The 25,553-nt window shown below is 39.9% G+C and overlaps 1 protein-coding gene and 1 pseudogene across 5 annotated transcripts in view; one reads left to right on the top strand and one right to left on the bottom strand.

Annotated features, from left to right (window-relative positions):
• Positions 1-1,932: 1,932 nt before the first annotated feature.
• The window catches only part of LOC144312413 (uncharacterized), a 128,918-nt gene continuing 105,297 nt past the window's right edge, over positions 1,933-25,553 (bottom strand). For 4 of the 5 annotated variants that reach the window (XR_013377872.1, XR_013377874.1, XR_013377875.1 and 1 more), the window contains 4 exons: positions 6,656-6,780; positions 5,300-5,385; positions 3,551-3,721; positions 1,933-2,722 (listed from right to left, as the gene is read on the bottom strand). Coding sequence is in view for 1 of the 5 variants with exons in the window: in XM_077895160.1 (XP_077751286.1) it covers positions 3,615-3,721; positions 5,300-5,385; positions 6,656-6,780 (318 nt within the window). In the remaining 4 variants the exon portion in view is untranslated. Of the gene's footprint in view, positions 3,722-5,299; positions 5,386-6,655; positions 6,781-25,553 lie in introns of all 5 variants that reach the window. The other variant, XM_077895160.1, reaches the window with a different exon arrangement.
• Positions 2,513-2,988, top strand: LOC144312423 (small nuclear ribonucleoprotein E pseudogene; annotated as a pseudogene).

Genomic DNA, 25,553 nt, shown 5'->3' with positions numbered 1-25,553 from the left:
TGATCATGGCAGACCCTCCTATCCTATCTGGAGGCCTGTTCTTAAAGTTACAGCACATAGACCCATGACCACGCCAGGTTTATGCATAGCCACCTCCTCCCAGCCAGCAGAGAGTTCAAATAGCTGTATGTATGTTTTATTTGATTGAGATAATAGTTCCATCATTTTTTTTAATGCTTAGGAATCTCTTGGAATCTGTTAGAGGCTGGATAATGCCTCTATTTGAGTATGTCCGGAATTGCCCTCCAGGAGAAGAACCTCATAAACTTCCATGCAACTTAATTTCCTCTTGCTCATCCTCAGCTGTGTCACAGTTGTCAAGGTCCTTATAGGCCCCAGATAGTTAACCTTAAAAAAAAAAAAAGAAAAAGAAAGAAAGAAAGAAAGAAAGAAAGAAAGAAAGAAAGAAAGAAAGAAAGATAGAAGAAGGAGAAAAGTTGTACCCTTCTATACTATGTCCTATGATTTGTTTCCTTCCAAGGTAGGCTCTGCCTAGGGTATTCTACAGAGTACAGTGTGACTCACCCACTTCCTCCCTTTCTTGTTACAGCCCAGAAGAAGTACATAGGCCTCCCATTTTAAGACAGTATTATTAATTACTATGGAGAAGTGGATGGGTTAATGACAACAAATGTGAAGAAGTTACCCCACAAAATCAAGAAATCTAAGTTTTCTTAATTTTTTATAAGATTTTATTTATTTATTCATGAGAGACACACAGAGAGAGAGAGAGAGAGAGGCAAAGACACAGGCAGAGGGAGAAGCAGACTCCATGCAGGGAGCCCGATGTGAGACTCAATCCCGGGATTCTGGGATCATGGCCTGAGCCAAAGGCAGACGCTCAACCACTGAGCCACCCAGGCATCCCAATCTAAGAGTTTTCTGAGCAATTTTCCTTAACATGAAATTACTGGCTTCCTTTCCATCTAGTATACTGAGAAACCAGGGTGAAGTTTTGTGGATTTTTAGTGTCTTCTACAACTTCATATCCTAATGTCTGTCCCTGGTGTGGGGCTTCCCAGGTTGATCAGTCTGGCATTCCTGTGGGGCCCTATTTGGGGATAGAGAATAGAAATACCTAATGATTCCTTCTCTGCACTTCAGGTTATTTCATTCTGAGTTTGCAGGTATGTCCTCCCTCTTTCTGAGACTATCCCAGTCTTCCATCCCTGCAAGCTCTCCTTTTTGTCTTTCCCATTCTCCCAGAGAAAAGGGTCTTCATTTTTAACTCCCTGAATACTCCTCTCCCAGAGGATACCCATCCTTTCTTGACCAGTGGCCCTATCATTCACCCTCCTGAGAAATGTGCCCTGTACAGTGCCTGCAACACACTCAGAGGCAAGGTAAGATGAGTTCTTCTTATAATCCATGCTTGTTTCTTCCCTAGCTCTTCTCAGATACTATCCAGTGCAGCTTCTCTGATCATGGCCCTCATGGTTCCCATCATCTTATTAGTAGCCAGGACTAGCTACTGAATTCACAGGGTCCAATGAAAAATGAAATTGTAGGTCTCTGTTCAAAACTTATTAAGAATTTCAAGACTGCAATCGGACACCATAGGCCACATGCAGGGCCTCTGACTATAGGATTCCATGTGACTACACAGGCTGCACTCCCATGAAGCCAGCCCTGCTAGAAACATGTATTTCTGGAATCTTATTCTTGTGATAATATTCGATTTTGTATAACCTTCTTTGCCTCAAGGTATCATCTTTGGCTAAATTCATCATATTCATGTTTCAAATTGTCAATTTATGGTAAAAGAGGTTATGTTCCTTAACTAGTCAATAATCTAGCCCTACTCAGATCAGCTTATTACTTCTACTCACCTCCTAAATTATCTGAGATGACCCACAGGGATGTCCCATTCCCAGGGAAGTGACTGTTTTAGAACTAAAATTCTATAGTGTAAAAAATAATTTCAGTCATTCATGAGTCACTTGTTGAGGATCTATTCTGTATCCAGCTTGATGCTAAGGATAGGAGAAAAGAAAATGCATGGCCTCATGTAATTCACAACATAGCGGGGGTAGGCACACTTAAAGAAATAGGTATAAAACAACTAGAGCAATGCTCTAACAGAAGGATGCAAATTTAAAAACCAAATCAAAAAGAACTATGAATAAGCCTAATTTCTACCAATGGGAAAAGATAGTTCATCACATCTACTTGTTGACAAACATTTCCCTTCTCCTCCCCCTTGTTTTTTTAATCTAGCTTTTTTTGTGTGTTAGTTCTTCAACACATCCTTCTCACAGTGTGGAGTACACAGAAGTGTTCCTCAAGTCCTTTCACCTTTTCCTTTAAGCAAGAAATAAGTTATAATTACCTCAAACATTGTTGGCCAACCCCTCAAGCAAAAAGAAGCATTTCATCTACCTACCCTGCCACAGATTGCAATGGTGGCTTTGTGCTCAGTATTTCTTCACCTTCTAGATAAAATAGTAGTGCTTCTTCTGAAATGTCTATAGAAGAACTCTCCGTCTTAGAAAACATTTTTATATACCGGTCTTTGTCAGCTTCCACCATGGCGTACTGTGGCCAGGGCCAAAAAGTGCAGAAGGTGATGGTTCAGCCATCAAATTCATCTTCAGATACTTGCAAAATAGATCTCGGATTCAGGTGTGGCTTTATGAGCAAGTAAACATGCGGATAGAGGGCTGTATCATTGGTTTTGATGAGTACATGAACCTTGTATTAGACGATGCCAAAGAGATTCATTCTAAAACAAAGTCAAGAAAACAACTGGGTCGGATCATGCTAAAAGGAGATAATATTACCCTGCTGCAAAGTGTCTCCAACTAGAATGATCAGTGAAGTGAGAAATTCTTGAGAAGGCCACGTAGTTTGTTTTTTTAGATGTCCTTTGTTGGGAATATAGTTCTAAAACCCTTGTTTGTATTGTTTTAATTACCTTTATGTTATTACCAGAGGACAATAAATGCTGTGGGATTGTTTTTATTTTAAAATTAAAAAAAAAAAAAAAAAGTGCCAGACGCTTCTATGTTATAAATTGGCAATGTACTTCTGCCCTAAGTATCTACAGTAAGTAAGAGGAGAGATAAATTGCTGGCACTCCAGTAAACTTCCCGAACTCTACAACCAAAAGTTTTGGACTTCGATAAAGCTTCCACAGATCTGGAAACAGCTTTAGGAAAACTTCATTAGATTCCCCTGTCATCACAGCCAGTCAGTGGACTACTTTTTTTAAAATGTGCTACCTTTTTCTACTGCATTGCCTAGGCCATCCATCTTCACAATCACTCTTTCTCCTCTAGGAAAGATCTCTGACCAAGTTACAATGACCAAAGGAATCATCTTGGCTTTCCTATAGAGAGGCTGAGAAGCCAGCTGCAGGAAAGAATATGCTTCCCCCACCAACCTCAGCAATCCCCACCCCCACAGTCAGCTTCAATACAAATGCCAGACTCCACAGTAGAGTGTGTTGGAAGATAACAGAGCAACAATGTGCCAGCAAAAGGACTCTAGGGTTTTTGTTTTTTGTTTTCCCCAGAGGCACACTCTAGTCAAGCACCCTTCAGCCACTTACATTAGCCTTCTTCCATCAACCTCTAGGATCAGTCTTAACCCATGAACAGCTCATAAATAAGTGGTCACTTATGTCCTAAACATCGAAGGGTGTTAAGAAACCTTTGCTGCTTTGAAGTTTCATCTTCACTTGCCTCCCTTGATTCTTGAAATTCCACCATCAGAGTCATTCCTGCAAGTAATGATATAATTGATTAGATTTTTTCCAGGTGATAGCTCACCAGATCAGATTGTGTTAAGGGGAAAGTGGAAAGAGTATGAAGGTCCAGTGTGCTGATGGAAGGGGAATTTCCATAATAGAGACAAAAGCTATGAATGGAAAGCCAGAAAGTAAGTCTATTTTACAACTACACTTCGGGCCAAAACCACTCCTGTCCAACAAGAACTTACTCTGATCCTGTAAATTGAAGTTGTCTTGATTCAATGCCTTGTAAAAAGACCACAGCTGAAGATCATAGGAAAGCTCAGGCTGATTCTGATTTATTTCACTGCACCTGACACCACAGTGTTTGCATATGCTTCATCTCCTCAGCCTGAACACTCAGCAACTGGCCAAAATTCTGGAGTGGCTTCTCTGAACTGCTCATTTCCCTCAGGCAATATGGTGAGAAGAAGACACTTTGTTCACATTCAAGATTCTTAGAGAGATGGGTTAGCCAAAGGCAATGGCCTCCACCTCTGGTTGCCAGACCACTAGAAGAGTTAGTATTCTCTGTGCATTTTCTTGTGTAGGCAGGCAGTAATGGTAGATGTTAAATTAGCCTTCTCACCTTTTGAAAGCAATAGGTTATAATGGAAAAAAAAAAAAAAAAGCGTGGATTTGGAGTCACATAGATCTTCCTAGAGCTGCTATTTATTTGTGTTTGACATTGGTTAGATCACCTAACCCCTCTGATCCTGTTTCTTCATCTGTGAAATAGGGATAATGATACTCATCTTGTAGGGCTGTGGGGAGAATATACATGGAGCCCAGCAGACCATACGCTTTCAACAAATACAATAGTCTTCCTCCATTAGTTCCTTCTTGGGATGGAGCATATAAAATTCCATTGTTCTGCACTAGTAAAGTCATTAAACCTAACCCAGAAAAAGAAACTTTTAAAAAAATTCTTACTTGCATCTTAAATATTCTAGTTGAACTGTAGTCTAGCTATCTCAAGAAGTTATGTCCCCCAAGACCAGAGAATGGATTTGAAGCTTCTATCTTCTAACATAAGCTTTTCATATGATCCCTGTGCATGAAGGAAAATGCAGCTCCCTTCCACATGAAATGAGAAACGTGGGTTTGTTATGATAAATATTTATCTAGGTTCCCCAAATCAATTATTCTAATGCAGTTTAAGGATTACCAACAGATGAATTTATAACATTCTTTCAATGTTTATTTACTGCACTAGGAAGGTCAGAAGAAAAAGGAAAGAAAGAAAGAAAGAAAGAAAGAAAGAAAGAAAGAAAGAAAGAAAGAAAGAAAGAAAAAAAGGAAGAGGAAGAAGGAAGGAAGGAAGGAAGGAAGGAAGGAAGGATCGATCCTATCAACTTTTGTGTGAACACCCAAAAATACTTAATATTTCAGAGATACAATAGAAAAGTATCCTGAGCTTATGCTTGCAAAAATCTTTCCACCACAAAGTGGTCTAATTTATTTATGCAGTTCAAAGAATAAAAAATTGTGACTATATTACAAGCCCCTAAAGGTTTTCTCAAAACAAAAGTAATCTATAGCCTAGACTCAAAAAACAAAAAGACTTACCACAGGCTTCAAATTCCTGAGGTGGGAGTTCTCCATAGATCACAGCAAACTGATCATGCATAGAAAGGCTGACACAGCAAGGGTCACTAAAGAAAGGAAGAGAAACACAAGGGAGAAATGAAAAAGAAAAGAAAGGAAGAAAAAAACACTATTTTCTCTTTTGGGGCATATATAATTTCTATGAAAGAACTTCTGAAACGCTCAACCTTAGGTAAATATCCAATCAGGCAACTAGTTTTGAAAAGCTTTTCAAATCCCAGATAATAATGGAGTTGGGCAAAATGGTGTTTCTTTGGGGCCCCCAATGAGAAATAATAAATTCTTGATGATTAATGCCACTTATGTGCTCTTGGACATTAAAAACATTTTCTGCTCTTGAGTCACAACGGAAGCTACGGCTTGAATTTTATTGTTCAATTTGCCTGTTCCTTTCCTGGGTGAGCCAGCACTGGATTTAGAAGTTGAAAGTTTCTAGAGGCAACAGGACCCCAAGGGACTGAGAGCTAAGCCGAGCCAATGAGGATAATGCCAAAGATTATCTCCCCTCCATGAAAATGCAGGATTCAGAAAAAGAACGATGAGCGATTAGAAAGGCTGCCAGGCTGTAACTTAGACAAAATTTCTTGGCGAGATTGGCAAATCTTGTTTTAAAACAAACAAACAAACAAAAAATTTCCTGGTTCGCAGTTGCTGAAGCTCTTCTTCTTCTTTCTTTTTTTTTTCTTTTTTTTTTTCCCCCTGTTTGGCACACTGTCACTGAGCAAACTGGTGTCTTCCCCGGGGACCAGAGAAAATGTGAGTCTTCAGGTGGGGTGCCCCAAGGCTCTGGTTAAAAGCAGACCGATGAGAGTTAGGAAGCTTTAGGGAGTAGAGAGGAGAACATTTTTGCTCAGTCAGCAATTGCTTCTGTCAGGGTTGACATGTTTTTCCCCACGTCCTCATGGAAGCTCCCCAAATTGGACCTTGGGCCCTACCTAAACACTACACAGGACAATCTGTCTGTGATGTTCTCCACGCATATTTTCATTACACTTACAAAACCATCCTTGTCATTTTCCTCAGTCTTGGCAGTGACTTGAAAACAATGCAAAATGTAAGACTTTCATGGGAACAATTAACCATACCAAAAGTCTAATATGGTTTTGCCAGTCCTGTATGCGTTGTCTAAACTAGCCTTCATCTCTCCATCTGTAAAAAGGAGAGGACATCTGGGTCCTTAAAGACCAAAGGTACCAGGTATCCAACTGACAAAGATGGGAAACTAAGACTTTTCAGGAATCTGAGAGAAGCAAAAACAAACAAGCAAACAAAAAAATATGTCAAAGGAGCCCTGGATCATGGTGTCAACTCTCCCACCTCCTGGGACTGACCCCTCCAGAAGCTTCTACAAGATCCACATGGGAAGGTGTGTCTTCTCCCATTGGGTAAGTTGACTGAAAAGTGGGTAGATTCCTCTTTCTTTTTCTCTGAGTCCCAATTTCCTGTAAAAGATAAAACTGTAAAACAAAAAGTAATAAGATCCAAATCTTCCTGCGGGGGGACTTGATGAAGATGAATTAGACACTGACATTCAGGAGAAGATGGAAGGCTCTCCATGACAGAGGCCAAACTAATTCAAAATGAAAATCATCAATTTGAGTGTGCTCACATGTTACTTAAAAATCAATGAAGAAACAAAGTGAGGGAACCCTGAAGCCATTTCAGCACCCCCGCTTTTGCACTCCACTCTAACTTAGCAGCCTTGAAATATCTTGGCTCTGAAAACCCAGTCAATCATCATTAATAATGATATTTTTATAGCACTTTAAAAATTGGAATTTCCAGAGCCACTTTGATAGATGCCCTGTCACTACCTTGCCATTTGCGTAATTTTTTTCTGAGTTGTTTTTCTCCCCTGTATTTAAAGAATTTTTTAACAGAAAAGAGGATTTTTCTTCTGATCGAAAAATTCATAAGAGATAGCACAGTTTGCTCTTACTATGAATCCCTTACTAATGAGCAGTGTAATTTAGCAATTGTACAAGGACTTTCAACTTTAACGATTCTAGAACATGAGTTTACCTAAGGAGTTAAAACAAATGCCTGCCTGTTGCCTTCAGATCTGGAATGAGAGTTCATTGAGTTTGCACAAAGATGAAAAAGATTAGAGGCAAAAGCCAGGTTGTTGTTTTCTCTGATACACAAACATCTCAAGCAATTTTCCTGTTGTTTATCTCACTATGAACCTTAGGAATTATTTAGTACCTCTAGTGTGACTTTCCCAGAAAATTCAGAATATTTCTTCAAAATATTTTAATAATTAAGTTATAAATAAATTAAGCAAAGTCTCATCTGCTTCTGGATTAATTTATCTGCCCATATCTTCCTCTATACATACACAACACACACATACTGAGTATTCTTTGTCTTTGAAAATGCAGATAAAAATTCTTATTTCTATTGTAACTTCCACAAAACTATCCAAGCTTATAAGAGACATTGGCCAACTCCAACTTTGAAAGGGAACTCAAACAATTCATGTTTAAACTCTGAGCCAAAAAAAGCCTGAATTTTTTCAAAAGTGTGTATTTTGTTTTGTTTTGTTTTGGTGTTTTCTTCCCCCTTGTAGCTTCTTTTATTCTTTGCCTCCAAAAGACTGCACAGGAATTTTTATCACCACTGGGGGCTTAATACTGGTGGTGAAAAAACGAGTTCCTGTCCTGGTGCTGAACTAAAAAGGAATAAATGTCTTGGATGTATCAGGTTTCTTTGTCAAGCAAACAAAAATAAAGGGATCTAGTTTACTGGAATAGTTGCCGTACTCATTAAAATTGATGACTTCGAAGATTCTGTGCCTCTCTTCCTTTAACCAGGGCCATCAGCCAAGAATCTGCTGTGCTGTTAAAGACATCATGTTATTGGGGTGTTGTAAAACAGACCACTGCTGGTGCCTTTGCTCACCCTTCATGTTTCAATGTGACAGTGAGAGAGGCCTGGGGGCACTAGCAGGGTATGGGCATCGCCATTTGGCCAAGGGACTCCAGGAGAATAGATGCATGGGACAAAGACGCAACCTGGTAGTTTTTAGCCACAAACATCAAGTTCGAAAGAGAAAAGAAAAGGAGCTGGATTAGCATGAGGCGGAGTTCAGTTTTTCTTAGAAATGTGCGACTCTGCAAAAGTGTGCCTTTATTTTTGGCACAAATTGCTATAGCAAATTACATAGCTTATCAGATGTGGTTTTTTGGGCTCAGTGGAGAAGCCACTGCAGGGACTTGTTCTCTCTGTTGTTTGTTCCCGGTTGGGAATTTGGGATATATCAATGTCCTCTTATAGCTCAGGAATAGGCTTGAATAATAAGTACTAACAATATTTGTGATCCAATTAAACTCACATTATTACAATTTTACCAAATTAGATCTTGGGCTTACAAGAGATTTCCATTCTGCCCTAAGGGAGGTAAGATACAAAGTTTGAAACTCCATATCACAGATTAGCTAACAGGCTTGTGTATACCTTGGGGGGAGCGAAGAGGACAGAGCAGGGCAGGAGGTCAATCCCAGTGAGTGAGGAGTTTCAGAGAAAACATTCTCAGTTCTTCTCACCAGTCCTCTCTCTCCCTTAGTTCTTGAATATCTATATAGACTCAACTTTCATATAACACAGGAACCCAGGTAGAATGCCACTTTTGATATTATTTCTATTTATATGGTTGCCAAAAATGGAGAATAGGATTGAAAACATAACCTAAAAAACAGAAATTTTCCGCAGGCTAGAGTATTCACGTGTGCATTGGTTTATTCACTCTTATACCAAGAGAAAGCACATACCAGGGGAATGCAAAAGAAATGTAAAAATAGGGTTCAAGGAGGCCAATTTATTAAAAGCACAACACAAGGCAATAGGTAAGCAAGTGCATCACACCCAGGAGTAGAGTGTTCAAGGTAGAGGGAAGAGTCAATGTGGAAAAGATGAATGTTAATTGGAAACTTCAATGACATAGATCTTCAAGTGTTTTTTTAATATTGGGCCCTTTTCTTCCCATGAAATCTTCCACAGAAATCCAATGCGGAGCCCACCCCTCACCCTCTCCTCTTCCCTTATTCCTCTCCTGTTACTCCCCTACCTTCAAGGTTCACAATTTGAAAATCCTGAACATCTATAAATAGCAAGTTAAAAAAAAAAAAAAGAGAAGGAAGGCAGCACTGTGTGTGGAGGAGTGCATGAGTAAAGCTGAATTAGGATGTAGTGATAGAATGTTTTGAATGAGTCCATTGAAAGCATTTAGGCAAAGAAATCTGCCTGAAGTTGATTCCATAGACTTTAGGGGACCATTGACAATTCTCAAATTGGAGAGTGATGTGATAGAAATGGACATTTAAGAACATTAATATGGCAGTTATAGGCTGATAGTTGGCAACAGAGGCCAGCGAGAACGCGATTGGAGTTCTCCGAATGTCAGAAATGGAAAGCCCCCAGCAGAGTCACAACTTTAAAAATAGAAGTGTGGCCAATAGGTCTTAGTAATTGATTAAATACAGAAGTAAGGGAAATGCAGCCTTGAAAATCATTTTTGACTGAGGTATCTTTATCATACACTTGTAAGCATCTGTAGTTTGTCCATGGCTTTTACCGCTATTCGTCATTTATACATTTGTGTGATTATTTTACTAATACATTTATACCCTTGGACTATAACACTCCATGAGATCGGGGACTCTGTTTGGTACTGGAACTTGGCCTCACAGGTATGAAATAGCCACTCGAATATTTGTGAAATTAAGAAATTCAATCAACGGTGTCATTGACTTTATTAAAGGAGCTAAAGAAAAGTAGTTGAGTTAAATTTTTATCCTATTTTTCTTAGATGAAGTAATTCGGTCTAAATTCAGATTCTTACCCCTGGTGAAGACATGGAGCTGAAGAGTAGCTGAAATGTCAGCGATGGGTGTAAAAACTAGGCCATAAACAGCAATGAAGCCATGAGAATGAATTTGTTTACTCCGATGGAGTGTGCTTTTAAAGACAGAAGAGCAGAAAGAGCTGAGGATTCTCATGCAAAAGTCAAATGGAGAACCAGAACAGTCAAAATTAAAGAATATTTCTCTGAGGGTAAATTTGGAATGGTTTGCCTTACACCCACACTTTGAGACATTTATAAACTATAACAGGAAGATATCCTCTTTTAAAAAAGTTTAAAACATTAGGAATTTTGGAAGTGGGGATAAAATGTACAACTAATCAAAAGGAGTCCAACCCATTTTCAGAGTCTATTAGAATTTTTTATTGTATTTGTAAAATGTGACTGACCACCAGACCCCAAATGCTCACGGTGTCCCTGCTGAGAAACAATGGCCCAGTCCAGGAGTTTTTTCCTTGCTTTGCTTTTCTTCCCTTGTCTTCTTTTTTTCTCTCCCACTTTCCTTTGATAGCAACATATAAAACATCTCTTTCTTAGAATTATATAAGGCACGTGAAATTCTCAATCTCATTTGCTGATCTAATTTTGGTACCATTCCCCCTAAATCCTCTTGTTCGTTGTTTTTGTTTTTGTTTTTGTTTTTTTGTCGATGCCACTATTATTGTTGTTGTTTTGTTTTTAGAATTTTTGTTTTGTTCTCTTCTGTTCATTGGTTGGTAGAAAGGGGAGAGAGAAAAAAATGTTTGGATGACACAAACTATGATTCCTTTGTAATCAAAGAAAGTGCCTGTGTCCCCCTCCATTCTTATTTCGAGCATGAGACAAATAGATCTTTCTTTTTTTCTTAAAAATACCAATAGCCTCAAGGACATTCCTGTGACAAAGTTACAATGTGAATTTTCTTCTATTTTTTTTCTACTTAGTCCATAAGAAATTATGCGTCTATTATCCAGAAAATAAATAGGTGTGGATTTTGAATATGTTTCACATGCTAAGTGCTGTAATTCATATAAAAATGTAAATGTTAAAATTCTGAAGGTATTTTAAAAGGAAGACTAATATTCATAGCAAGGAGTCTGAGAGAAGAAAACTCTGGGAATAAAAAGACATTGCAGCCGCCAATAGTATTTCTCAAGCAAGAGCTGCACAAGTACTTTCTGGTTTCAGGTCTCAAAGAGTGGTTTTTGTTTCAAAGGAAACACCAAACTACCAAAACGTGAGATGGGTCCAGGAATGCTACAGAGCCAAAATGATGCTCTGCTAAATCTGTAAGTTAAGCTTCAAAAGGCCACGGATCTGCTTGAAGCTACCAGCAATCCATGAAGCCCTTTTGGAGTTTATTCATTTACTCATGCCCACAAGGCTCTAAGTGGGCATCTAAGATGTGTCCAGCACTGAACGAGGCAGAAGAAGTAAAGAGACCCAGTCTTTGTTCCAGAGAGCTGGACCCCAACAGTAGCCACCCCCAACAGTCTTTCCTCCTCACCTTCCGAAAGATTTGGCAGGTATCTGTCTGGAATCAGGTGGCTCTCCTTATTTCTATCACCTGTGTTTATGAGCACATAAGAAACCTTATTTCATTTTCCAAGATCGATACCATTTTATACTTTTCAAAATTGCAGATGGAGCCAACTCACCTCTCAGGGTGCTGTCTGCCCTAACACTTAGCAAGAAGCAGGGAGTGTCCAGAGGTCATCCTCCAGAACACTATGCAAGTTCTGAGAAGAAAGAATCATCAGTCACGGGGAGAGAAATCGTCAAACTTACACCAAGAGCCAGGCTAAGGAAAGAATAAGTGGAGACACATTTTCCATGAATAAAAAAGAAGACGAGCAAGAGAATTAAAAAGAAATCATTAAACATATCATGCCTGCTTTGATGCAGCAAGATCAAAATATGATGGGTAACCCACCAGGCAAACAGGAAATAGTGTGGCATGCCAACTACTCACCAGAGCTGAGTGGGCCTCTGTGCCTCAGGCAAAGTACAGTCAAATCGTGATTTCAGGTTTTCCAAACACTGTTCTGCCCCCACACCAACTTCATAACAATCCCACCTGTGCTGACAACAGGGAACGTCACCCAGCGTTCTATTATGCAGTTTTTCAAGAAAAGACATTCTTTCTTAAAACATGCTGCTATCCTATTCTATAAAGATGTATTCTCTTTATATGTATGTTTTATCCTATGTCCGTATATAGAATGATCTGGCCAGGTATCTTGAGTGCTCTCTACTTTATAAACTTTCTTGATGCCTAGGACACCACTCAGTAAATACCGTTGATCAACAACAGGCAATTCTTTTTTTTTTCTTTTTTTTTTTTTTTTTTTATTCATTTGAGAAAGAGAGAGAGAGGGAATCTCAAGCAGACTCCGCACTGAGTGGAGAGCCCAACTCAGGGCTCGATCCCACAACTGCAAGACCATGACCCGAGCCAAAATCAAGAGCCTGACACTCAACTGACTGAGCCACCCAGGCACCCCAACAGGTAATTCTTTACAAAGAGAGAGGCCAGGCCACAGTGAATATCATGTATTAATGCAATGTCCCTGAGCACTGTTCATCATAGCTGCAGTCTTAAGAAGCAAGAATTTATGTGCAATGACCAGGTAGACTCCATTGGTGTTGGAGCCAATGACACCATCCAGGAAAAGAACACCTGACCTAACTTTGCCAGCCAGCCAGTTCCCACTTGCTGATGGTTCATGCCAGTCTGGGTTGCTTCCTGCTTCCTCAATGTGCCTTTGCTCCTGATGATTTGACACCTGGACTGTCTTCCCCTATTGAATATGACTATTCAAAACATAGTCATTCTCCACAGCCCGCCTACAAAGCACAACTTCTGTGAATTTTTCAGGTCTCAGGAACTTGTATTCTTTTCAGGATTTACAGCCAATCACAGTCTGTATTTAGCGTCTTTATTTACTTTCCATCTGTACTCTTTCTTATTCTCTGGGACCTTGTCTTCTCTCTCTCTCTCTTTTTTTTAATCTAGATTCTAAGCACCTGAGAGTCCATTGCCTCACAGCCTAGGATTAAGATTTATTTTTTAAAGGTTTTATTTATTTATTTATTTATTTATTTATTTATTTATTTATTTATTTATTCATGAGAGACAGAGAGAGGTGCAGAGACACAGGCAGAGGGAGAAGCCAGCCCCATGCAGAGAGCCCAGTGTGGGACTCGATCCTGGGTCTCCAGGATCAGGCCCTGGGCTGAAGGCGGTGCTAAACCACTGAGCCACCAGGGCTGCCCCGCATTAAGATGTATAAGCAATCAGTAAGTGATTAGTTGAATGTGTGGCTTCTCAGTACATCAAAAACTGGAGAATATGAAAGTATGCACACATGTGCATGCACACACACACAGGAGGCATCCTCATCAAGTGTTACTTTGTGTATTATCCCATTTAATACTCACAGCAACCCTATGAGCTAGGCACAATTCCCATTTCCATCTCATTGGTGGGAAAAATTTACATATTTTGCCCAGTGTCATCAAGTCAGTGACAGGTATAGACCACATATTTTATTGTCTCCTGATTCAAGATAGTGTCCCCCACCCCACAGATACAATCATAACAATATAATAGCTAGCAATCTTACAAAACCTGGATAAAGTATAATCTGTCTCTCCCACTCATCCTTCCTCTACTCTTCTGAGGCTTTCCTCTTTCTAACTTGAATATTGAATATGCTCAGCATACGGACATTATCTAGCATTCTAGGTATAAGTCAGGAAATGTTACTGTGAAAAATAATAACAGGATCAGCCTCTCAGCGTTTGTTAGTGTAAAAACCACAACACACTCTATATTTTCCAGCAAACCTATCAGATGGGTCATTCCACTCATTGGCACGTGGACTTGTTCTTCCTGCCTACTGAGTCAGTCAGAATTGGAACATTTGAGTGGAAGTGTGTCAACCTTCTTTGAAGGAAAAATATCAACATAAGCAATAAAATTTGTAAATAGTGAGAATCATAAGGTTCATAGTCCATCTCCGAGGACTCCATCACGTGATTCGGACACATATGAGACGCTGACAACATGTCTAGTATGACTGTCCCCGATTCACAGGTGAGGAAAACAAGGCTGAAAGAAGTTAAGTGATTTACTAAAAGTTAATAAGTGAGTAAGTGGCAGATTCTTAGGAATCCGGTTTTGTTTTGTTTTTTTTTTTCAAATTGTGATCTCCCCTCCCCACCCCCAAAGCCAGGAAAGGAGTTGAATGGAATGAAGCTGATCACATGACCGGGCCTGGACTGGGCCTGGACTGGAGAAGCGAAGGGCCCTCAGCCATGTGAGGAGAAGCCCCTTCAGTGAAAGGAAGAGACAACTCCACAGCATCTGAGAGAGGGAGGAAGGGAAGCAGGGGCCTGAGAGTAGGCAGCTGCAGCTTGTGAGTTGGCAGGAGACTGTTCTCCAATGTTCCTGTTCAGAAAGGAAATGTATTTGAAATGCTGAGGACTCCATATATATTCTGTTAATAATTTACCAACTGAAACCATTAAAGATGTTGACAAAAGCTTTCCATTTACTATGGGTGTCTATGGGTGATTTGAAACCACTCATTACCTTTATAAGCTTCGGGGTTATTTCTGAGTGTCCCAGCTAACTGGCAGCAGCAAAGGCAGCTTGGACCAGCAGCAAATGGAGTTTTAGTTTGAACATACAACTACCCCGATTCCACACTCAGGCGTTTTGCCACTAATTCACTGAAAGACTCTTGGCCCGGGGCCTCTGTAGGCAAATTATATTTGCCAATAGATGAAATTTATACTGTCACTGGGCATCCCTGAATGGGAAGCTCAATATTAAAAAGCAAATATATTTTCTCAGAAAAAACTCATCGAGATGTCATCAGAGTCAAGCGTTCAACAGAAACGAAGAAACAGAACATTCCTATATCAAATAATTTTATATTCTTCTGGAACCTTCTAAGTATACAGGGACTAAAATTCCTTAAGTGACAGGAACAGACTGCCTTTACAATGCAGGATGAATTAATTCTTTTAAGCAACTATTTGTAAATAAAAACCAAGCAGGATATCACTTGCTATTTTAAAGTTCTGGATTCTTGAGATGCCTGGGTGGCTCAGTGGTTGAGCATCTGCCTTCGGTTCAGTGTGTGATCCCAGAGTCTCAGGATCTAGTCCCACATTGGGCTCCTTGCATGGAGCCTGCTTCTCCCTCTGCCTGTGTCTCTGCCTCTCTGTGTATCTCTCATGAATAAAAAAATAAAATCCTTAAAAAAAATAAAGTTATGGATTCTTGTTCCATTTCTGCCATTTCCAACATCCTTGTATAGGTGTTTTAGTTAGAATGCTTCTGGCTACAAATAACAGTAGATGCAACTAACAGTGATATAAACAATAAGGGCATTTATTATTTCTCATAGCACAAAACCCAGAGTTCTATGGAAGCTCCACCATGGTTAAATTGACAGCTCTGTGACCTGTGACCATGTCTCTATTCTGCAATGTGTCCTGAACAGGTTGTCCCTTCATGCCTGTCAGGTGGCTACTGAGTTATCCATGACACATGGACCTGATGAGATTCAGAGGCAGCAAAAAATATCTACCAGTTGTCTCCCTTTTTAAACTGAAAGAAATTTCCAGAAAGTTTGGACTGACCATGTCCTGCACCTAACCATAAACCCAGTCACTTAGCAAGGCCCCTGAATGCAATTTCCATGACTGACTTACCCTAATCAAGATACTTCCCGGGGCTGAAGAGGGAGCCCAGCCTGCCTTCAAGCATGTGGCCACTCAGAGGAGGGAAAACAAAATTAGAGAAAAGGAGGAAAGGTCAGTTTTGCAGGCAACAGGGATTATCTGACATATCAAGAAACCTCCCATCGTCATTATGGCTCATTTTCCCCATGTCACTGGGTAAAAATTAGGCAACAGGTCACAAGTAAGACTCTTCCAACTGCCAGAATTCTACAGTCCAAAGTTGAAGATGACTCCCTCATCTGCACTTAATGGAAGAATCAACATGAGTCAATGAAATAAGATTTCCCCAGAAAACATTATAGGTTAGAAAGAATTAATACACAATATAACAAACAAATGATTTCACTTTTAGAATGAAGAGTACTGTCCATTGATCTCCATATTTCTGTGAGATAAACAAAGCTGTATCATCAGGAGAGCTGAGACAAAGAGAAGCATAAGTAGCCCACAGCCCCATGCTCTGACTTTGACCAAATCATTAAGTCACACTGAGGACAATGGGAGAAGCCATGTCATAGCAGTGACTTCCAAAGTGGAGAGTGCCAACCACCGAGGGTACAACAATGATCTGCTCAGGGCTGAGAAGAAATGCTGGAATTTCTATTTATATTTTTGTCTCATCTTTTAATTTATATGAGTAATATTTTATAGTGTGTGTGATGCATCAGCAAAGTAGTAGTGCACGCATATAATTTATAGCTGTGTAGAAAGAGGAGATGTGGGCTGATAAATTTTTTACTTATAGAATGCACAGTTAAAAAACTTTGGAGACGACTGGTATAGATCATATTAGCATTTTGATGGCTTCAACTCTAGCACAGAACTGGAAGGGAAGAATACATGCAGAAACTGACACGACTGGATTTGTGATTGGCCCACACTTATAAAATAAGGCAGCTCTGAATCTCGGTTTAGAACATTCATTTTGCAGTAAAACAGAAATGCTCGGCTTATTTTTATTTGTTGTCCCTTACAGAGGCTCTCACTTTGTTTACCAGGAGGCCACTTCTATCATTTTCCTCCTCCTCCAAAGTATCTCCTGTTTTAAGAAGTCTTAGGCTTGCTCTCCCCGGCTCTGCATAAATGTGGCTTACTGGTGCAGTCTGGGAGTCAGAAGAGCTCTGTAGGCTCCCACAGTTTGTTTACTCATTCGATTAACAACTGTGCATCTATCTCCTAAGTGCTAGACAGGAGGTTACAAAGATTTGCCAAGACTCCTGGAGCCCAGTGGCTAGGAGGAGTACTGTCCATTCTGTAGAGAGACCAACAAGAAGGTGGCATAAGGAGGGGATTAAAAGGAGAAGACCGAAAGTCAGAGTGGGGTAGGTGCGGGTGTCAGGAACTGCCCCCACTCCCAGAAGAAATGGCTCTGAACCTTTTACTGAGTCTTGAAAATGAGAGGAGCCAGTCAAAAGCCAAATTCATTTCATCAGAAAAAAACAGTAATGGCAGCTCAACTCCACTTGAAGAAGGAAATGTGGTAGGGGGAAGGCAAGGGGATCCCTTTTTCTCTTGGTAAACCTTAGCTCTGTCTCCCTCCAATCTCCGAAATTGTAGCATGGGTGTAGGCCTCATGCTCCATGGAATCCCTGGGCTGCCTATCCCGGTGCACTTGGGGATACAGGCTGCCCAAGTGCTCAGGACTCCAAGGCAAGTGTGTTTCCTGGGGGCCTTAAGCAAAAAGAAATCAGATAGCAATGGTGTTGCTGGATGAGAAGGTAGCAGAGTGGGTGGAAAGAAGACAGAATTTAATCTCCACGCCTGTGCCACCTAACAGGTTAGAAAGGGTTTATTCAATGAGTTTAATCACAGGATCCACTATAAGAAAATTGTAACCCAAACCTAAAACGTATTCCAATGAGTCGACACTTTTAAACTATACGCTGTAAGAAGACTGGACTTCTGACTCAAAAAAGTTGTTTTTCCTTCAGTGCTCTTCCCTTCTTCCACAATTCTGTTTTTTCGGGGATTATTTCAATAGTGGCTTAGAATCAGGCTTCCTGCCTTAACTCGAAATGTGCTGGGTGGAGTAGAGAAGACATTTATGTCATGACACAGCACAAGGAGCCTTAAAGCCACTTTTTTTGCTCGCTCCTTTCAGAAGCAACGTGACAGGATTGCTTAATTGCCCTTTCCTGAAACATGGAAGGAAGGGATGCAGGGAATGAGGAGTCAGAAGGGCAAGATTAGAGTTTTATTAGAAGCAGAGAAAATCTTTTTTGTAAGAAAAACAAAGATTTTACCATCCAAATAGGAAATCCATCAAAGCACTGTGGTGCTTAGTCCCTGGCAGTCAAAACAGCTGGGGGGATGGGGGAGGGAAGGAAAGAAGTTAATCTATATCCAGAATTCTTTAATTAGATGGTTAAAAATCAGGCAAAACAGAACAAAAAGGGAAGAGAGAGAGATAGAAAAAAAAAAAAACTTTGCAGTCAACTTTTGAGTGTTGTTCAAGTTGAACAAGGAAGCTGGAATTTGAACTTAACTTGCAAAGTAGGTGCCCTGTGTGAGGAAAGCAGCCAGCCTGGGGCCTTTCTGGAGCCTTCCTTCCCTGCTGAAGAACACATTAACAACTTCAGCTATTCTCTCCAAAACCGACGTTAATTTTAAAAACTAAATGTAAAAAAGTTATAAAGCAAATGCCCAGGCGTTTTGCCTCAGTTGACAAAGGTTTCACTCAGAATGTCATACCTATGTCATTTACAAAAGACTAGAGTCAGCCCTTCTGAATAGAGAGCCTTCAGCCTTTTTATCCTTCCCTTCCTTGTCATTGTTGGATATGAGGTGTACCCAATATACTTCAAAAGCCAGCCTTAAAAAGACAAGGGTAAATGCATGGAGAAAAGTGAAAACGGGTGACCTTGACAACTTCTTTAGTAATTGTGAAAGATAAGGAGAAACATAGTTGCATGCATTGGGTAACACAGCTATAAACGCAGCCGTTGGAAGTCTCATTAATTCAATACGCACATTTCAGGCCCTATCCTATCTGTCTCCTTCCCTCCCTCTGCTCTTCCTCCCTCTCTCTGTCTCTCCTCTATACATTTTCACATGTAGCCAAAATTTTCTGATATATTTCCCTCGTTGACTAAAAACATCCTTTATTTTATTTTACTTTATTTTTAATCTAAAGCAAACATGGATGTTGATTACATTTCTGAATGGATTCTATCTCAGAAACCACTATTGAGGGACATGTAGAGGCTTCATGCCCACGGCGCCTCTGTTGGCCAGCCCCAGGCTCCAGGTAGATGCCATCTAAAGCATGTAAAGAAGTTTTAAAGATTAAGCAAAACTATGCTGTTCTCCAATGACCTTTCATTTGTTTTTGTGACTGTAGCCAGAAAATTTGAAACTGAGGTAAAAATTAAGAGGACAGGGTGAGCAGACTTTATTGTCAATGTGTTTCTAATTTTATACATTTTTTCAAAGTTATGTCTTTAAGGTAGATGTCAGCTTACAAAAATAACAAATAAAGTAATAGTCATAATCTCAAATTCTAATCAACTCTTTGCTTTTCATTGTAGATTTTTTTTGGCTGGTGCTCCCTTTTTAAAAATATTTCTCTATTTCTTTGAGATTATAAATATAATAGAAGTGGAAATATATAATTTCAAAGTTCTGGACAATTTCTTTCTTCCTGTTTCTCTCTTAGGTCAAATCCCCACTGTTGTTAACTAAATAGGAGTCACCTACTCACAAGGCAAATGAAAAAAAATAAATAAATAAGATTAAAAAAAAAAAAAAAGACACTGCATTGCCCAGAAATGAGAAATGTTGTTGAAATTTAGGAAATAATTTCCTAAATTCTAATTTTGTGGGCAACTGTCACAGCTGAACTCCCTAGGGTATAGCTTCTAGCCCTGACTGCTGACCTTGTTTCAGCAAAATGCACATTAGTGTCACACTAAGTCCTTGTGGCCAGATCACCTGACATGTTTGATTTAAACAAAGTGGGGCAGGGACTCTGAAGTTCTAGGCAACATGTGAGTCATAATAAACACATTCTACTTTGTCTTTGATTCAGCTTGCCATTTCCATTGCAGAAGGCTTCTTTGAGAATGGTTGTTTTTGTTACTTGCAGTATGTTTGGTCCCTGGACTCAAGGGTTCTCAATCTAGGAGATAAGAGATGGCAAACAAAAAGAGTCCACTCTCCACAAGAAAGGCAAACACACATTGTCCTTCTCCTTTCACCTTATGGGCATAAAAGGATCATCAAAACAAACCAAGCCACCAAAAAACAAAATTCAGAAGAGATACATAGGACACCACTATATAATCATAAGCTATTAAGAAAAAGGAATCAAGAAATAAATAGGGAAGCTGCTCTAATTTACAGGAGAAGGCTGCAAAAGTGTGTATTGTCCCCAGATCCGGGGAGATCACAGTGGTTTCCCCTCATCCATACAGAAATAGAAACAGAAGTTCAGAGCTCAGCCCAGGAATCTCAGCTCAGGGGGAAATCCAGTTGAAACCCTCAATAGTCTTCAGCCTCACAGGAGAGAGGGGCTTTTGGGAGCACATAGCACAGACATACATGGGGTCATCTTAATCATAATAACAGCCAACATTTTTTCAGTGCCAATTTTGTGCCAGGCCCAATTGCCCAGTGAAGTATGATTATCTACAGTTGGCAGGTGATGAAACCGCATCTCAGAGGGATTAAATAACTTCTCAGTGAACTGGAGACTGAGGACTTAAATCTCCATCTGTCTGATTTCAAATCCATGGTTGATCACTTCAGTGCCCTTTCTCTCTCTTCTCTCTCTCTCTCTCTCTCTCTCTCTTTCTCCTCTCTTTTTGGAGAAACACTTGTCTTGGTAAGGCTCATGACTACCCTCCTTGACATCACTCTTGTAGACCGGACCTATCTCGATTTTCAGGAGTTCTCATAATTATTCTTAGTAATTTGTTAAACACGGAAATATATACCATAGATCCCACCCACACTAACTCTGGAGGTAAAAACACCATGGGTTTACTACTAAACGAATGTGTCCTTTTCATTGTCCATATTTACTTGGTCAGTTGTGACTTCATAGATATTCATCTCAGCCTTTTCTTAAACTTCATACTTAAAGTCTTTCTCCCAAACTCTCATTTTCATCTGTTTTGCCATTTTCATCGCCAATCTTCTATTGGTCGGTTCCCTCTTAAATTAATCTCACTAGAACTGCCCACAAAAATGCAGATGTAAATGCATCCTAATTATAATATAGGACAATAGAACAACATTTGATTTGGTATTTCACAACTTTTTTTTTTAACTTCTTTCTTCTTTGAAGTTTGCTCTTTGAACAGTTTCTAGACTTTTAGTCTCTTTCCTGGTTGCTATTTCCTTCATCCTCTACGTATTTGATGGGTCCCCTGGAGTGGTGGTAAGGCACATAAGTTTTGAGTCAGGATCCCAGGTTAAAATACAGCTCGACCATTTGCTATTTGTGTAATCTTGGGCAAACTAACTAATGTCCGTCATCAATGAAATGAGGATAATCCTAGCACCAATATGATGATTCTAAATCTAAGAAAATAATAGATGCCAAGTCTTTAGAAGGGTGGCCAGTGCCTGCTGAACTCTTGATAAATATTAGTTTTTACTATTACCTAAAACCTCTCCAATGTCCCAGTTGTCATCTGTATCCCTACTTATACCAACTTACGAACATTCTGCATTTGCCTCCTTTTTAGTTGTCTTCCAACTCAACAAAATTTTGTGCTATTCACAAATTTAGACACTAAAATTCATTTATAAGGAGTCTGGTTAAAAGCAGGACTTAAACATAGCCCCCTTTATATTTCCCCATTCTAAATTGTCTGTTTATGATACCCTTTATTTCCTATTTTTCAGTTGGTTCCCCAATTGTGACTAATCATCCTCTTTTCCCCAGTGAGAAAATCACTGGGATACTCCACTGAATATCAAATTATCAAATACATTCTGAAAATCTACATATACTCCACCCACACTTTTCTCCTTATCTGCATGCAAATTTACATCATAATGCAAGGCAATTATTTAGGGCTTGTAATTGTCTATTGGAGAAATCTTTTCTCCTTCTTTTCTACATGTAAGTGTTGAATGATCCTAGTGTGAGAGTCTCCCTAAAACAGAGAAGAATCAGAGAACATAATCTTCTGGGTGGGTGCTAGGTTTCTTCTTGGTTCTCAGCGTAAATTATAATTTGCTCAAGATTACCGATCTGGCCAAGCAGTTCCTCAATGTCTTTCATCAACTCTTTCAGAGAATCTCTGGGGAATCTATTTGGTTAGTTCAGTCTTCATGTCACAGGTCAGTTTAAAATAGCCCATTTAAAGCAAAGCAAGGAAATGAGTTTGACAGTATCCAGACAAGGAATGGAGAGGAGGATGGAAAGAGACACCCTGGGAAAAACACCATCCAAAGAATTCCTTAGCTCTTTTTAAGGACCCGGTTAGCTCTGAATCAGAGGTTCTCTCACCTACTGACCTTCATCACACCCTGAGTGCTCCTCACTCGGTCATCCACTAAGCACCTGTCGGGGCTGGGTACTGTGCTAGCTAGCTGCTGCAATGCACAGAGGAACAAAAGAGAGTCCTTTCACAGAGCTGAGATTCTAATGGAGATGCACAGGTAAGGGAAAAAGAAGAATTTTAATATGGTGTTGGTGATTAAGTATAATGAATAAATTATCAAGAACATGTAATTTAAAAAAAAAAAAAAAACACTAAATACTCCTGATTAGGGGAAATCTACCAAGATTCAGTCTTTGAACTTGGGGATGTTGGATGAAACTGTTTCCAGGGAATAACATGAGGACTTTTGACCTGACAGGCTGTAGCAAACAGTAACACTGAGTAAAGGACTAAGAGGACAAGTCAAAAATTCAATGTTAGAGTAGCATTAAAAAAAAAAAAAAAATAGAGTAGCATTAAAGTATGCAGTCATCCTAGTCAGCTCAGGCTACATAACAGAAACCATAGACCGGGTTGTTTAAATAACAAGAACTTATTTATTAGATTTATTTAGTTTAGTTCCAGAGTCTGGGAACATCAAGATCCAGGAGCCAGCTGACTCAGTTTCCCCATGAGAGTCCTCTTCTGGCTTGCAGATGGCTATCTTTTCACAGTGTCTTCACATGATGGACAGAGAAAGAGCTCTAGTCCCTCTTTCCCTTTGTATTAGGGCACTAATCTCATCATGTGCCCCACCCTCAAGACCTCATTTAAACCTAATTCACTGTCAAAGGCTCCACCTGAAAATACCATCATATTGGAGATTTAACATATGAGTTTAGAGGGGCACACAACACCATAATAGCAGGTATGAACATCCTACAAGAGCATGCTTGGAAATGCTTTGTCCTGTGTGCAGAGACCAGAGCTTTCACACCACAGTCAATGGTCTGGCTTTAATCGTGAAGGCAGTCCTTTCTTCTCACCCAGGATACCCAGGGTTGTCCAGCCTCAATCACCAACGCACTTTAGTGCTGGGTTGTTTTTGTTTTTGTTTTTGTTTTAAGATTTTATTTATTTATTCATGAGAGACACAAGCAGAGGGAGAAGCAGGCTCCATGCAAGGAGCCTGATGTGGGACTTGATCCCAGGTCTCCAGGATCACGCCCTGGGCCAAAGGCAGGCACCAAACCGCTGAGCCACCCAGGGATCCCCCAGTGCTAAGTTTCTGTGACAAATCCCTTGTTATCTTTAGGCAGGCTTGCTAGGGGGAGAACTGAGATGCTACACATAATGTCTGTTAATGTTGCAAATGAGGAATATTACTCTCAAGAATGCGGTTTCTTACAAGCCTGAGAAAAGAAAGAAAATAGTGTATTTTAACAAACTTTGATAGTTACAAAGCAATTTAAATGTCTATTCATTCTAATCACGAGAAATGTTAATCTGGGTCAGACATGTTTCTGTGCTTTTAACTTAAGCAAGGAAAAGAAAGTACATCCTATATGCGTTGAGAGTAATGGGCTTTATTTTTTCGACGCCCATTTAGAGCTATAAGGAATGTTTCTGTGTAATAGGATCAGAGATAAATAGCAGAACATTTCATTCTTTGTGAATACAGATGATACGTCAATGCTCAGAAAGAAACCTCCTTTAAAAGAGCACTTCTCAGGGCACTTGGGTGGCTCAGTTGGTTGAGCATCTGCCTTCAGCTCAGGTCATGATCCTGGGGTCCTGGGGTGGAGCCCCTCTTCAGGCTTCCAGCTCAACAGGGAACCTGCTTCTCCCTCTGCCTCTGCTGCTCTCCCTGCTTGTGCTCTCTCTCACTCTCACTCTCAAATACATAAATAAAATCTTAAAAAAAAGAAAGGGGGGGGTGCTTCTTTCCTTGGTCATTTTCAGAACTATGTACATGGACTAAAATTAATGCCATGTTATTATCCTTAGAGATTTGGGAGTAGCAGCATACAGGTAATGCAAACCAATTATTAATGACAGTTCAATGTGATACAGTGATACAAATGGAGAATAACATGTCCTCTTATAATGCTTCTTGTGATTGCTATCTAAAAAATGATTCTAAAATAAATGTATGTCACGGCCAAATTCATAGAGGGCCTCAAAGAAACTGGGCCACACATAACCAAATCAGAATGTGCACAAGTAAGAATGCTCAAAACAGTGAAATCAGACACTGATAGAGTCCCTGACAACACCAGACGTCTCAGAGTTGTTGAGGCCGGGAGCACAACCTCAAAGATGACATGGCGAGTACTGGGGGGCAAAAATAGCAAGTTTGCTGATATGAACCACCAAAGATGGTGAATAATTGCCTGGCACTTCCAGCAAGTCTGCCTTGAATCAATCGTCCTTTTTAAGATGTTTTACCGTGGCTGAATGGAAGAAACAAGCACAGCCTCTCCCCAAGAGAACTTGTGAATGGGGACAACCATTAAACCCGACATCAGAGTTGGACAGAGGGGATGTGAGGAGGTCATGAAGCTTTGTGGGTATGTATGTACCTAAATTCATGCACTACTATTTTGTTGGAATTCTGGTTTTTGCTAGGATAATCCTGATGTTCTCTTATAAGCTGTAGGGGAGCATGATTTTAAAAGAAGAAAACTCATTTGCACCCTCACTGGAGAAGTCTAACTGGTGCCAAAAACATCTCTGCGTTGGTCGAGCACTATTTGATGGTGGAAAGGATATAAGACCAAGGGATCAGGCTGCCCAGGTGGGAACTCTGGTTCCACCGGTAACAACTCGTTTGACCAGGAAAATTTACAGTTTTCTAGAATCACTGGCTTCCTCATCTGGAAAATGGAGTTGGTTGTACTAACTTTCAGGGTGGTTGTGAGGCACTGCCACCCTGGAAAGAAAATCTCTGGTTCTACCCATCCAGCTTGCCAAAAGGGGTCCAAATACCTTTCACTGGTGAGAAATACTTGAGCCTCATGACCTGATATTATCAGAAGGATTAAGAGTATTTTTAAAAGAAGCCTCTACCGGGCCATCTCTAAAACAGTAAAATGAAACAATAACAATGATTGTCTTTGGGAGAAAAGCTAGATTGTTGTGGACTGAGGCTGAAGGGAAATGGACTTCTCACCATGTACTATTTTGAATTGCATATCATCTGGATGTTTAAGCAAATCAAAGAATAAAATGTGATTTTTTAAGG

This window comes from Canis aureus, chromosome 1 (genome assembly GCF_053574225.1).
Source record: "Canis aureus isolate CA01 chromosome 1, VMU_Caureus_v.1.0, whole genome shotgun sequence".
Classification (NCBI taxonomy): Eukaryota; Metazoa; Chordata; class Mammalia; order Carnivora; family Canidae; genus Canis; species Canis aureus.
This window is presented reverse-complemented; position numbering and strand designations above follow the sequence as displayed.